General features: G+C 42.0%; 1 protein-coding gene and 1 non-coding gene across 2 annotated transcripts; one reads left to right on the plus strand and one right to left on the minus strand.

The window, feature by feature from the left end:
- Positions 1-4,100: 4,100 nt before the first annotated feature.
- TRNAT-UGU lies at positions 4,101-4,172 on the plus strand. The gene has a single exon. It is a non-coding gene; the product is annotated as a tRNA-Thr (tRNA).
- Positions 4,173-5,323: 1,151 nt separating this feature from the next.
- On the minus strand, positions 5,324-8,639 carry LOC119286924. The gene is made up of 8 exons (XM_037566394.1): positions 8,067-8,639; positions 7,448-7,689; positions 7,228-7,350; positions 6,801-6,917; positions 6,515-6,697; positions 6,280-6,421; positions 5,962-6,127; positions 5,324-5,842 (listed from the first exon to the last, which is right to left on the minus strand). The coding sequence occupies exons 1-8, from the start codon at positions 8,395-8,397 to the stop codon at positions 5,824-5,826; spliced, it is 1,323 nt and encodes a 440-aa protein (XP_037422291.1). The 5' UTR covers positions 8,398-8,639; the 3' UTR covers positions 5,324-5,823.
- Between the last annotated feature and the right edge of the window lie 7,320 nt (positions 8,640-15,959).

Below are 15,959 nucleotides of genomic sequence, written 5' to 3' on the forward strand. Positions count from 1 at the left end.
ATTTACTATCAAATGTGTTTTCTAATGGGTCCTAGTCTCCTCTACAACATCAACTAGATGCATATCTATAAAATAGATCGATCTACAAGGCCGATACTCTATGATTATAGCTCCATGTGCAATTCTAAACCAATGACACTGATTTGGAATTGTGTAGTTGTTTTAAATGGAGTGCCATAGTAGCTCCTCCAATCAAGGCAAGACAGATAATCTATGAGCCACCACTTAACAAATTATACACGCTTGGTGAGCTGAAATGTATAAAAAAATTGGTAGACTGACGCACGCAGCCTCCAGCCTGTTGATCAAAACAATTTGTAGATGTCTACTCAGTTCATGAATAGTCAATCATCCCAATGATTCACACAAGCCATTTTTTCCCTCCTTAATTAACAATCGGCAACCACCGTAATCTAGTTGTGGGTTTTGCTGTGCTGTTTACGACAGTAACGATGCGTTCCTTCGCTAATAATTCCTGAGCTGAACTGTTATCGGCCGACCTGAAGAAGCAAGCTAGCTGGTCGCCGGCCATCAGCGTTAACACGAATTATTGGTCCTTAAATTGCACTCTACGGCGAAATATATACAGTACGATTAGTTGAGTGTTTCTAAGGGGAGCTTAATCGGAGACCAGACGATAGCATCAGGATAATCATGTGATCGATCGGAGCAGGCGGCCGCGGTAAGCCGGAGGCCACTTGCGGCGGCGAGAACAAAACCCGGGAAGTGTCTTCCAAGAACAGCAAGGAAAATTAAACCCACATGACAGATCGACGGCCACAAAGGATAAAAATGTACTGTTATTATCACATGCGGCGATGATGCAAATGGGGATTACGTACGTTTTGAAGCGGAGAGCGTAGGTTTTAGCGGCTGATGCCAGCGCGAGATGTGAGGTCTGCCCGCCCGGATTAAACAAGCGAGATGGGGGAGGTTGGTTTGTTTATCCGGGGCTAGGCGGAGGGCGTACGTAGCCATCAGATGAAGCGAGGATCGCATCAGGTTGACCGCCTCCCTCCGATCTCACCAAACCAAATTTCCAAAGCCGGCCGGCCGGCCGGCCTGCTTCGTGATGCTTCGTCTTTGATTCTTAAATAATTGCAACTGGACGTGGAAACTAGCTTGCTAGTACGTAAGCTTTATTTGATTCCGAATTGCTGCCGCGGCGATCGAACTGCTGGGTGGCAACTGGGCTTATGCAGAGGAGGCACGATCTTTCAGGACCAAAGTACGTACAGTGCACATATAGGACTGCAAGTTGACTATACTATAGGAGCGGATCGGGATCACTGTTTGAAGTATTTTTTCGTCTGGTAGAGAAAAAGGGCATTTCACGAGAGTCTTCCTTATTATTTATAGAGAAGAGTTGAAGTGTAGTTTTTGTCTCGTAAAAGTTTCGTATTTTTATGTGAATCTTGCTTATTTATAGAGAAGACTTTTTTTCTAAAAAAATCTAATTTATTTATCTTTAATCATGGCAGTACAACGAAAGCTAGAAATAATAAAAATTACATTTAGATTTATAGACCACCCATCAACGGCTACCAGTATTGAAGTGAGCCGAAGGCGCGCCACCGTCATTGTCCCTCCCTCGCCGGAGCCAGACAAACCTTGTTATAGTAGACAATTAGGAATCGATCGTGCTAAGGCCTTATAGGACCAACGCACCGGAACAACAACCGCCGCCGATAAGGAGTAGTTTAGATCGAAAGGACGATCCAACTGAAAGACACACAAATGTGACGAACAAACCGGAGACAAACATCCACGCACCGACCGACGATGCTAGACGTGCCACCGGGATGGGGTTAGGCGAGGAGAACCTTATTCCATCTTCAGGGAGTTGCCGTTGTCTCGTCTTCCTCAGCAGGACACAAACCCTAACAAAACTTAAAAAAACGTAAAAAAAAAAGAGTCCCCCCACCGGCAAAAAGGCATGATCCATCACGCCCATGGCCATAAGGCCATCAGAGACGAGGCGGACCGGTGGCGGCGCCGGCTAGAGGCAGAGGAACCCTAACTTTCTTGGGGGCAGGAGGAACCGAGGAAAATGATATGTACGCCGTTATTTACAAAGAAGACCAACTAGCAAAGATATGAGTAAGGTCACACAGGATCAGCCGGGGATTGTATGCCTAAGACTAATTAAGTACTGTTCGTTTGTGCTAAAAAGATTACTGTTCGTTTAATAAAATGGCATGCCTAACTACACATGTGACATGTCGACGATAACAAGCCCAATCAACACAACCGTCGACACATAATTTGTGTGTAAACCTCATCATTCTGTACAAAGCTGCAGAGCATTCATGCGCCGGTCTTTTTGTGCTAGAGCTCCGGTGGTTGATGGAAAACTGACCAAGTTTTCCACAGCTATGCTGTGAAATGTTCATCGAACAGCATAGAGGGGGCCTCCCGCTTACGCGGAACGGGTCCCTCCCATCCATAATTGATCTCGTTCCAGCTAAGCCAGGCGCATCACGCGATCGATGATGCAAGAGCTTCAATTATGGTTACGGTGGCCGATCGACGGATCGAGATCATGCATGTGTAGGAATGGGATGTGTGCCCGCCCGCCTGCCTGCCAACGTGGAAGGAATGAGACTTCATTTGGGGTATTTGGGACGCGCCTCCTTTCGTGCTCTGTCCCGGGACCATGCACCGTTGTGCTCCACCAACAGATTTACACATCATCAGTAGAGCTCCTGATTAGTGGCAAAAACGAAACAAAAAAGTTGAGAAACGGCGAGAAGGAAGGAAGAGGAAGAAAAGAAAGGCGTTCGTTGGTCGCTGCTCGGCGATTGGCGGAGCGAGCTCGTCCACGCGTACGCACGTCAGTCCGTCAGTTGTAAGTGTAACCGTGCGTACGCGGCTTTCCTTTCGTGCGGCCGCCGGCGCGCACGCGGATTTTCTTCTCCTCTCTTTCTCCCGCGCGCGTTGCATTTCCGGTTCGGCCGCAAAGCAGATTTAAAGGCGAGCGAAGCGGAAAATTCTAGAAACGGAATTCCTCCGGAGAGAAAAAGAGGGAGGGAGAGGGAGAGAGAGAGAGCGGGGAACGGAATCGTGGACAGCCACCCGGCGACGCGGACGGGCGCGCGCGGGGCGGGGAGGACACATGGGCCGTGGGGGCCTGGCCTAACGACTGACCAATCGGAGAAGCCGCACGTCGCTCTCCCGCACCATACGCCCGCGCTGCCCCGGCCCCGTTTAGCTTAGTCTAACCGCAGGGCCTGATGTGGATTGCATGGATGGCTACGGGTTTATATATTAATTTTAATTTTAATATAAATTTTAATAGCCGCTTAGCCGAGCTGGGCTGACAGGTGAGGGAGGGAATCATCGCCTGTTTTCCCGTCAGCCAGCCACCACCTACGTTCTACTCCCTCTGTTCCGAATTACTTGTCTTGAATTTGTCTAGATACGGATGTATCTAGACTCATTTTAGTGATAGATACCTCTGTATCTAGACAAATCGAAGACAAGAAATATGGAACGGAGGGAGTAGCTTACTAGGTGCAACTTGGCTGGTGATTTCTCAGCTCTCCTCTTCCGTTCATATGAGATGAGATTTGCTTGTGTCAAGGGGTGGGCGACTACGCTGCGGCGGATCTGGATCTGGGCGAGGGGCGGAGGGGCGACGGGGCCGGGAAGGATGCGTCGACCGACCGACCGAGCCGCGTTGCGCCGCAGCGGCGCAGAGCGGGGGAGCCCCCACCGTGTTTTGTTAATCATGGCACGGGATGAGAGGGGAGGCTGCCTGTCAGTCACATGCAGGATGATACACTACATATGCGTGCATGCATGCATGGAGCTCTGGCCCTCTCCAAACGACAAGCTGCTCCAGGGCGACCGCGCCTTTCCGAGAGATCAGGGACGGCATGCAGGGGCAGGACCACTGTGATGTACTACTGCCGCACTGTGCTGCTGGTGGTTTTTTCGTTTCAAATGCGCTGTGGTTTTGTTTGCAGAACGACGTGACCTATAGTAGTCCGACGATTGGGTTGGGTTGGGCAGTGTGGTCTGTCTCGAGCTGCCGACCTGTCTGAGGAAATGAAATGGGTGAAAACGATTGAGGTAGCTATGGGAAAAGTAGCAAAATGGCCCCTATAGCTCAGTGGTAGAGCGTCAGTCTTGTAAACTGAAGGTCTGTAGTTCGATCCTGCATGGGGGCATGCCATCATTTATTTTTGCACTGCGACTATTTTTTTTAGAGTGCGAGTATTATTGGGCCGTTTCACTACGAAGCAGCTCATTCGGCCTGCCTCATAGGATTCGAGCCCAGGTCAGATCAGATCGGGCCATACGCAAAGACTACACTGCTATGTTCTTGCTAAGCCCTGGACGACACGGCGTGGCCCAATCTATCCCAATCCTCCACTAATCCTAGATGTTCTAAAAAAGCCACTAATCCAAGAAGACCTATGTTGGGCTATTCACCATGTCTCGCAAGGCCCTTAATGAAAATGGAGAAAATCTCATATGTGAAGGAAACAGTTGGATTTGCTCAAAAAATAGATAAAAATGAAACAGTTGGAATCCCTAAATGTTCATAAAAAAAGAAGTTGGAATCCCTAAATTTCTGCCAAGATTGGAACAATTGCATTTTATGGAAGTAGATGGCTCAATGCGAAGTATGCATTTTATGACTTACATATGATGAAATCGTTATTTTTGTTATGTAAAAAAGCATGAAAATTATGTGTCTTGCATTCCAAAGTCATGTAACGTATGCGTCTGAAGAAATAATAATGTAAGGTACTATGATAATTTCAGAAGTACATAACTACAAAATGGAACATGAATGGAACTTCCACAAAAAAAGAGGAACATATAACTACAAAATGGAATATGAATGGAACTTCCGCAAAAAAAAGGAACACATAACTACAAAATGGAACATAAATGGAACTTCCGCCAAAAAAAGAACATAACTACAAAATGGAACTTCCGCAAAAAAATAAATACAAAATGGAACATAAAAGGAGATCATCATTGACAGTCCAAAGCTAGATCCGATTTAAATGGTTTAAAGCAGTACACCTATCAACAGACTTACAACATTAACAACAATGGTAGCATGTTCAATACAGTTACATGTAATGTATGCGTCTGAAGAAATACTCATGTAAGGTACTATGATAATTTCAGAACTACATAACTACAAAATGGAATATGAATGGAACTTCCGCAAAAAAAAAAAGGAACATACTTAACTACAAAATGGAACATAAAATGGAACTTCCACCAAAAAAGGAACATAACTACAAAATGGAACTTCCGCAAAAAAATAAATACAAAATGGAACATAAAAGCAGATCGTAAGTGACTGTCCAAAGCTAAGATCCAATTTAAATATTTAAACCAGTACACCTACCAACAGACTTGCAACATTGACAACAACGGTAGCATGTTCAATACAATTACATGTAATCCTTCACTATCATCTTTGCTATGTTAAATATATTTATTTACATGGAATCTACACAATGTTACCATTTATATTGCCACTTCACACCGGCATGCTGTAGCATATACAAGGTAAACCACCGGCTCGGAGTTTCCAGCCAGTAATGCCACATTTTCTAATATATACTGGGCACTAGATTATCTCTAGTCACTAGTTAGTCCAGTTTATGCCCTAAATGGAAACTAACCTCCGAGATCATGGAATAGCAAACTTTCTCGTAGAGCAAACGCCGGTTGCACTCGCATCTACTTGATGAACCAAAGCATGTGCCAGATATAAGGCCTCTTGTTTTGGTATACATACAGTTGCAATCTTGACACTTTCTTCGGATGATGCGTTACTCCCTTGACTTTGGGCTACAATGTTTTATCCTTCCTGTTTTACAGAAAATATAAATAAAACTTAAGAAAAGTAAAATATGCTAGTGACAGCACAAAAGAGCACAGGAAATGGATAACTGGTGAAGCAGTTGACAGCCAAGAGGCAAGATTTACCTCTCTAATTGGCTCCCTATGTTCTTCCTGGAATCGACGGGGATAGCAGATAGCGACAATCGGTTCTGCCGTTCCAGTGGGGATTCAAATGTATTCCCGCTGCGCGATTCAACTTTCTGGGATTTTTCGGGAGCTGACCCGAATAGCTGTACAGTAAGGCTTCCACCTGATGAAAAGGATGTCAAGTTATATTCGGTTAGCTTGAAGATTTTGTTGTGACAGGTTAATATGAACACTTTCATTAAGGTATTGTCTGTCTGAATATCAAAATGCAACTACAAGAGCACAGAACAAAGCGGACAGCAGCATCAAGCTTACATAGTACAAGGGCAGCTCCAATCCATGCAGCATTGTCCCATCTTTCACCTAAGAGGAACCAAGCGAATGCGGCTCCCCATACCGGTTCTAGCCCATAAACGATTGCAGTTTCAGTTGCTGAAACATGGGCCATCGCTACCATCTGCGCACAGACACACATGTAAGATGATCTCATAAATTAAACTTCTCCAGACTGTTCATAAAACTACTACAAGGTTCTCAAAAGTAGGCTAACCTCTGCCCACATGCATAACCCCGTTGAAAAGACTCCGGTGTACAGTGCCGGTATCCAAGGAAAAGAAGCCGCCGAATCCCAAAGCGTACCAAAAGTCAATGATTCAAAGCTGGAATCGTGGACCTCAGCAAAGACATCTTTGAGCAAAAACCAGACTATCGAGGTGAAAGCCACAACAAGGACCTGAACGATAGATGGTCAGTTAGGTGGTTCCCATTTCTGACCAAGATGATTACAGCAGCATAGTGAATATCGGAGACTGCAAGTACACAATTCAGTTATGAACCTCAAAGCTAAGTAGAGCCATGAACTTCTTCTTGTCTGTACTTCTCGATATTTGCTCCGTTCTAAGCATATGGATCCCGAAAAATACCGCACTCAAGAAATTCAGCACGTCACCTATCTTTGGAAACAACAACAGAGGATTGCAAAATCAAAATTATGTTCTTTGTCAAGACAGATGAAAATTATATACTATAACCAAATCTCGGAAAAGACGATCTCAATTCTCTTTCAACAAAACGATGGAGTGCTTTGAATTGGTTGGACATTGCTATTGGAAAAATATTTATTCAGAGTATCACTGTTGATAGCTACACAAAATAGGATATTGAAGTGTTGTACTAGTAAATTCTGAATTCCATTATGAGGACAACTGAATAAGCTAACAAGAGCTACTGTGTAAGGAACACGACTAAATGCGTAGTACTTACACAAGGAGGAGAGCCACCGCATTCTAGCAGGCCAACACCTATAATCGATACTATGGCCCCGAACCAAGTCAGCATGGGGATTGAGGCGCCAAAAATGCCATCAATTAGAGGCACAACTATCACCTGTTCAGTGCTCACACAGGATTCTTTTAGATATCTCCACAACATGTGCCAATTCCATCATTACAACAGAGCAAAATAGCTGTGCAGGAGGGCGTACTGTGAAGGCTGCAATGAAGGATGCTCGCCCAGCTTCAGATGTGATCAACCCAATTGCTTGAGCAAGGTACGCTAGACTAACCCAAACTCCTAGCTCTAATCCCCCATTTCGTGTACGGCGATCGCCAAATGCGCGTATCACAAATGGTAGGAAGGGGATGGCCGCGATAACGAAGCGCACCATGTTGAAAACAGCAGGTTCTGTGAGGGCTTCAACCTCTTTCAGAACTGGAATATCACTTGCTGCAGAAAATAGGAACAAAGAAAAGGAAGTTGTCAAACACTGAGTTTCATGATTGATACTGAATTCTACTCCCTCTGTTTCTAAATATAAGACTTTTTAGATATTTCAATATGAACTACATACGGAGCAAAACGAGTGAATCTACCCTTTAAAATGTGTCTACAACTCTACAAACATGTAGTCCCTATTGAAATCTCTAAAAAGTCTTATATTTAGAAACGGAGGGAGCAGATCACAGAATTTTCCTAGCAAAGTTGCGCTACTGAACAATGGAGAATTGTTGCTTGTGCCAATACATGAGGCCGCCATTTTTAACACCTTGAGCGTATCGTACGAACTGCAGAGAGATCAAGGAAGGTACTAAGGTAGGTATTACCGTAGATGACGGTGAGGGCGTTGAGAATCATGATGCTGCGGGTCTTCTTGGAGGCGAAGAGGATCCGCCTCCACATGGGCCTCCCGCGCACCCGCTTGCTCACGCCCCCCTTCTCCTTCCCCCCTTCGTCCCTGCCGGTGGCGCCGGGATCCTCGAGCGGCGAGCACCGGAGCGGCGCGAGAATCCCCGCCCGGCGCACCGACGCGGCCGAGCGGGGCGCCGTGAAGGCGAGCAGCACGCGGCAGGAGGGGCCTGCCGCCGCGGCAGCCGCCGTGGCCACCCTCGGATGCAGGGGCAGCGCGCACGACGCGGGCGCGACGGAAGAAGCCATGCCACGACCACCACTGCAGCTGCAGCTACTGCGAGCGAGCAGGCAGTAGTTCTACTTCACTGTCTGTAAGTGTCTGGGGAAGTCGGCGAGAGCAAGATTCTGCACTTCGCCGGGGAGGGGACGGAGGAAGGTGTGGAACTCGTGGGGTTGTGAATGTGGCGACGGGCGGAAAAACGACGGAGATGCATTATTTTCTGTGGAGCGGACGCGCGCGGCGGGGTTGGGTGGTGGTGGCGGCTCGCCGGGGGTAAAATCCTGGTGTTTTGCGAGTTTCCGGCCGTGTTTTCCAGGCAAAACGCCGTCGTCGTGCGGGTGACATGGCAGGGGTTGAGGTGAAAGGTCTACTCGTTTCCGACGAGGTCGCTCGCGTGGGGCAGGGAACCTTGGACAGGTGTCCCCCGATCGAGCATGTGATTCTCGTCTGACGTTTACGGGTGCAGCTCTCGTCAAACGGATGAATAGAAATCTGAACTGAAGGTTTCCTACTAATTCTAAGATCAAATGCTCCTGCCATGAGCAGTAAAATTTAAATAAAAATTGTCTAGAAAAATGAGCAGTAAAATTTTAAAAAATCGATTTTCTTTGTAACTAGCTTTGCTTACTTTTCTGTTCGCGTGCAAATTTTTATGATGAGATCATATTTGTGGAGGTTTGGGAAAAATAACAAGATCAGCTCTCCAAATGCTTTAGAAGTACTAGTAGTCTTTTTGAAGAATCGATTTTTCCGAGAAGATTAAGAATGTTTTTTCTTCATAAAATTTTGCAGGTGTGCATAAAATTGAACAATATTTGTTGTAGAAAAGTTCATTCTTATTTTATTTTGTTTATTTTACTATTTACAATGTTGTATTTGATCTCAGAAGCAGAAACTCCGTGTCTAATTTGAGTATTCTTTTATGGCATGGTCGCTCTTCACAACGAAAGATTCCTTTCCCATGAAAAATTGTTCTCACATGGTCCAGTGACATCATCGTAGCGGAGGTGAAGAACGCCTACCATATACATCGATCTGCTCCGACTCCTACCCCATCATCTCCCCACCGTCCATGGTTACGAGACCTCGGGAATTGGGCATCACCGGTCACAAGCACCTCCATAAGTGGTTATTCAACATGCCATCTTCTCATACATGTCGCTCCATGCCATTTGCGCACCCTGCATGCATTTTTTTGTTTTTTCAAAAAAAGATTATATCCTTCCCAGATTATTCATCAATTAATTAACATATATTTTTTATTGATGTTTGTTAAGTTTTATATCTCATACTCCCTCCATTCCATAATATAAGATGTCATTACATCTAATATACTCACATATTGGATGTAATGACGTCTTTTATTATGGGATGGAGGGAGTATGTTATAAAGGTGGAAATCAACTCTCATCTAAAGGGCTATTATGTCTTTGCATTAAAGGAATCAAAATGTCAAAAGATGAAATTGGAAGCATAAAATGAAAAGTTTTTTTTGTGGGGTAAAATGAAAAGTTGAGTGCCAAGTCAAATGGCTACCCCATATAAAGAGGCTCATGGAAAGATGAAGCCCACCGAAGGCCACTAATCACTATCACTCATGAATCAAGACAACAATCCCTCCATTAACAAAGTGCATTAAACCTAATAAATCTAGAAACCTCTTTTTTTTTTGAATTCATCTTGGATATACCCACTGTCTTTACTTTCCACCTCCTTCCAAGAGGGGCCATTCTTGGACATTAGTACAAGTCCATGAGCCCATAAGTCACTTGTAACAAATCTCATTTGGAAGCAGACTAGAGTGACAGTTAATTTTTTATAGCAAAAGAGTCACAACTGATATGTATCCCTCGTTGAGAGCGTGAAGGGTTCAATCACCCACAAACGTAGGTAGATGAGCCGGCCCATTACGAACCAAAACTTAACGAGCAAGCGAACCGCCACTACCGGCTTTAGGAAGTTTCTTGAGGTACATGTCCGGTTTTGGAAACCTCCTAGAAGGTTCCTGAACCATTTTTTTCCTTTACTAGTTTTTTGGGTTTTATTTTTGTTTTTCTCTTCATTTTTCTTCTTGTTTTGTTTTGTTTTCTTTCTACCTTTTTCAAATAATTGCAAATTTTAAAAATTGTACAGCTTTTGAATTTTTTTCATATTTTCCATAAAAACTTAAAATACTCATATCTTATTTTAAAATGTTGGAATTTTAAAAATCACCACATTTTTCAATAAATTTTAGTGAATTTGTAAATATTTTAAAATTTCATGAACTTTTTAAAAAATCATGAACATTTTTGAATCCGCATTAGCATTTTTTGAATTCATTTTTTTGTCTTGTATTTGTGATTTTTTTTTGAAAATTGCAATTGCAGTGGCCAAAAAAATGAAATGAGAAAAAACTCGCAGTCTCTTGCGAGGCGAGGCCCATCTCACGTGGGCAATGCACGTGAGCGATACACAACATCGCCCGACTGGAGTTCCCTTGAGATGACCCACTTTGGATATATACTGTTACCAATTCTTTGAAAGGATGATCTCAATCTTCTTTCAACAAAACGATGTAGAAACATAGTTTCCACTTATTATTAAAACCATGTTTTTTCACCCATGCACAATGTGCGGTTTTCTGATTGAAAATGTTTTTTTCTCAAACATACACCCTAGTTGCATGTGTTGCAACCCATCTGCAACTGTAATGGGCACAACACACTTGAAGCTGTGGTTTGCACGGCTAGGTGTGGAAAGTGCTAGTGGATGATCCGAAATATCCGATATTCGTATTCTAGAAAATGCATATTCGTATCCGAAACATTCGCATCCGAACCAAAATGGAAATTAACCGTATCCGACCCATTTATTAACAAATAAAAAATATGGTATGGGATTTTGACAAAAATATGGATATGGAAGTGGATATATCCGTATCCGAATAAGATTATGGGAGGTAATTTTCAAAATTCTAGCCCCAATATTCCATTTATCCAATATAAAAGCCAAATAAGTGGTCAAAATTACTCTTTGCATGATTAAGCTTAGAAATTATTATGCATTACAATTGTATATTTATTCATAAACCTATTTGTCATTGACTTAATTTGTATGTCACAAGTTCATTATTTCATGTCACATAGGTATTGACTTAATTTGTATGTCACAAGTTCATTATTTCATGTCACATAGGTATTGACTTAATTTGTATGTCACAAGTTCATTATTTCATGTCACATAGGTATTGACTAATTTACTTAAGCCATATGTTGCTATTATATTCGTATCCGTTCGAGTCAAGTAAACATCCAATACGTATCCGTATTCGAATAACATCCGAGCCGCATCTTTATTCGCATTTGTTTTGAAAATATGAAAACGGAAGTGGTAAGAGCAATATCCGATCCATTTCCACCCCTATGCACAGGAGTCCAAAGGGGCAGCAAGGTGGAGGGGTGATTTTTTAAATTAGTTTTCATTTTATTTTTGTTTCACCTGTCCGCACATAAATATAAAGTTTCAATTTAAAATGGGTTTCTTTCGGTATTTTTTGTAAACTTCCAGCCTAGTTGCATGTCTATCCCCGAGGAGCAGCTATGCGAGTTATAACTCTTGTGAATTGGATAACCAATATGTGGTCAAATACTTAGTAGGCCGGTGGTACCCCTATACACCAGGGATCAAACCCCAGATCCGACACTTAGGTGTCTCATAAAGGCACAATATTCTTTTAGTAGAAGGTGATGTTTCCTTCCATAACAAAGTGCATGGGATAACTTCGTCAACCACCGACTCAATCTCTCGGAGGTGTTCAGAGGGATAGGGTGTATTTGGATGTGTTTTGGGTGAGTGTATGTATCTATTTATGAGCGTTTGTGTTTGCATATTCAAAAACTGTTTATGAATTTGTAAAAAATGATCAGAAAATTTTAAAAAAGTTCATGAATTACAAAAAATTCACCTATTCAAAAAATGTTTGCTGATAAAAAATAATGTATTCAAAAAATGTTCATCCATTTCAAAAATGTTCGTCAAAACAAAAAAATGTTTGTGAATTACAAAATTGGTTCCCCCGATTTCTGAAAAATGTTTGTCATTTCAAAAAAATATTTGCCTAATCAAAACAAATATTCACGGGTTTAAAAAAAGATCTTAGATTCTTTACAAAACGTTTGTGTATTTGTAAAAGTTGTTCATTGATTCAAAAACTGTTCATGATTTAAAAAACATGAATTTGTAGAACATACTCGTGAATTTAAAAAACATTTATTATTTCAAAAAATGATCATGAGTTCGAAAAATACACATGGTTATCAAAATTTGTTCACCTTTTGGGAAAACATGTTCACAAAGTTGAAAGATAGCCTCAAAAAAAAAGGAAAGTAAAAAATAACGAAAAAAGACAAAAAAATCGGAACAGTATTGGAAACCAAAAAAGAAAAAAGGAAAGACATAAAGAAAAAATTAATAAAAGGAAAAGTAAGAAAAAAATGAAAGAAAAAACAAAGGAAAAACGATAAAAAAATTGTGGGGTAGGAATCCCGAAATGGGCCGGAACGAAAAGGATCTCATGTTGTAGGGGGTACGCGCTAGCTCGGTATGTGGCGACCTACGCGCCAAAGAGGAGTGGCCTTTGGCGAGGTGTTAATCGACACGTGATAGCGCCAGTTTTCCTACTGGTGCTAAGTACCGATTCACATGGTCCAGGGTCCATTGTATTTCCGTGCTCGGTTCCCCCCTCACTCGCAACCCACTTGACGGTTCATTCTTTTCCAACCAGGTAATACACTCGCTTTGACTGTTGACTTTTAAAAATCTAAAATTTTCAAAAATTTCTTGAATTTTAAAACAGCTCAAGAATTATAGAAATCATTATTTTTTATGAATCTATAAAAAGTTCAAGTATTTGAAAAAATAGTTCTCGGATTATAAAAATATCATGAATTTAGGAAAAGGTTGGCAAATTTGGAAAATGTTCATGGATTTAGAAGATATTCACAATTTATTATAAAGTTAATAAGTTTGGAGAAAGATCACGAATTGGGAAAAAATATGAATTTGATTTTTTGGTGTGAATTTAAGAACAATTCTAGGATTTTGACATATTCATGAATTTGAAAAGTCCACAAATTTTAAAAATATTCATGAAGTTGACAAATGTCCTGAATATGATTTTTTTAAAGACATGAAAACATGAATGAAAGAAAATCGATTAAGAACCAGAAATAAACGTTAAAGAAAAAAAGGGACCTAGAAGCTTCCTTAAACTGGAGATGTATATGGGCCAATCCGTTATAAACGCCATGTACCATTAACATTTTTTTTTTGAAAATCCATGTATACCATTATAAACCAACGCTAGATTTTTTTTAGACAATATAAACGCTATATAGAGAGACCTTTGTCTTTTTTTTAGTCTAAGCACACTTTATCAATGATCAAATGCCAACAACATTGGGATACAATTTAGATCCAGAGTATCTAGGAGCCACACATGGCGTCCGAAAGAAAGGCCTGAAGCATGCTTAGCAAGGCTATGTGCCTCAATATTCGTATCACGCCCCTCAAAGACGAAAGAACATGCCGCAAACTATGCAGAAGTTGATCTAATCTCCTTGACAATTCCGGCGTAAACACCTCCCGTGCCATTGTTGTTGTTCGTAACCACTTCATGGCAATCTGAGGCTATTATCACATGGTGCTAAAGACAGGTCCAAACCAAGTGAAAGAGCCTCCCGACATGCTAACGCTTCCATTGAACCAGGATTGATCCTTCGCTGAAGGTAGGCATGAATGGGCCGCTCTTGCCACAAGCTGTTTTTTTTTCTGTTCAGCTTTTAGTCTTTTTTTTCTTCAAAAAAACTGTGTATTGTTTTTTAAGAGCTAGAAATTTGGAACTTATTAAAAATAGAAAGATATATTTTAGAAAAAAGTCACTATGTTTATAAAAAAGTTCAGTGTAGATTTATAAAAGTTCTTTGTGTATTTAGAAGCTTTTCAATGTGTATTAAAACAATGTTTGCTATATACAGCTAAGTTTTTCATCACATATTTAAAATGATGATGTGTACAAAGAAAATGTTTGTCATATAAAATAAAAAATAGTGTATATTAAAAAAGTTCGTCGTGTATTAAAAAACTTTTTCATGTGTATTAAAGAAATGTTTGATGTATACAATATTTTTTCCATCATATATCATAAAAAAGTTCAGTGCGTATATGTAAAATGATCACCGTATACTAAAAAAAGTTCATTTTACATTTTAAAAATATTTATTAATATTAATAAAATGTTCACCGTATATTGCAAAAGGTATAGGGATCGACGTTCTTTTCTTTGTTGTAGTCACTACAAGTCGAGCCTCATCAAAGTCCGTCCTAGCTCAGCCCAGTTACCCAGCCCATCCCAGCCCAGTTCAGGTAGAAACAAACATAAAAACGAGACATAGACATGAATGCAAAGATCAAGCGTTTTCTTTGGAGAATTTGTGAGGGTTAAAGTAAAGATAGACATCAATGCAAAGATCAAGCGTTTTGTGACTGCCAGAAAGGGAGAGGAGAGTTTCAAGTACCAAGTAAAATATGAGAAACTCCCAACTTTTTGCTATAACTGCGGCGAGTTCGGTCATTGGCATGAGGAGTGTGGAGACGGGGTGCATGACGAAACGACCTTTCAGTGGGGGGAGTTCATATTCGCTGACAATGTACGCGGCAAGACCGCTGGCAGAGGATATACACAGCAGAGGGGAGGGGGGCGACAAGGCGCAGGGGGCAGAGGAAGAGGCCGAGAACCCTACAACCCGAACCAGAGCTGGCGTTTTAACGCGCGTCCGCAGTATCAGCAGGAGCCGCAAGAAAAGGAGGCGACAGATGAGAACCCAGGCGGGAAGGATAGCCCAATGGAAGGGGATACAGGGGGCCTGTCTCCTGGTTTGTCCGGGACCTTAGTGTCATCTAACAAGCGTAATTCTGTTGAAAATGTGGCGAGTGGTTCAGGGGCATCGCTGGATGGAGGTGGACAAGGGGAGCGCATGGAGCTGATAGTTCATGATACTAGGGTTCCACCTCTCCCACCTGTTTATGTATCACCGAGGAAGGAACGGAAGAGGCCAAAGAAGGCAGGTATGTCAGAAGAAACACTCGAGGAGGTCAATGCGGGGATGTCAACTACAAATGCAACAACGGCGGGCTCCGATCAGGAGCGCCGCCGAGCACAATGAGTATCTTATGTTGGAACTGTCGCGGCGTGGGCAAAGCCGCGACAGTTAGAGAGCTTCGCGATTTAGCGAGGAATTTTGCCCCTACCCTGTTATGTATTGTTGAAACTCAGATTGATGGATCTAGGGTAGAAAGGTTAGCAGGAACTATTGGCTATGATAATGGCTATGCAGTTAGTAGTCAAGGTAGAAGTGGTGGTTTAGGTTTTTTCTGGAATAATCCAATAAAGATCGAAATTCTTGGTTACTCGGTGTATCATATTGATTGCTCTGTGGAGGAGCCAGGAAGTGAACCATGGAGAATGACGTTGTTTTATGGAGAAGCAAGAACACACTTGAGACACCAAACATGGGATGTTATGAAGGGGATAAGCAATTTGAGCGAG

Source organism: Triticum dicoccoides, chromosome 4A (genome assembly GCF_002162155.2).
Source record: "Triticum dicoccoides isolate Atlit2015 ecotype Zavitan chromosome 4A, WEW_v2.0, whole genome shotgun sequence".
Lineage (NCBI taxonomy): Eukaryota > Viridiplantae > Streptophyta > Magnoliopsida > Poales > Poaceae > Triticum > Triticum dicoccoides.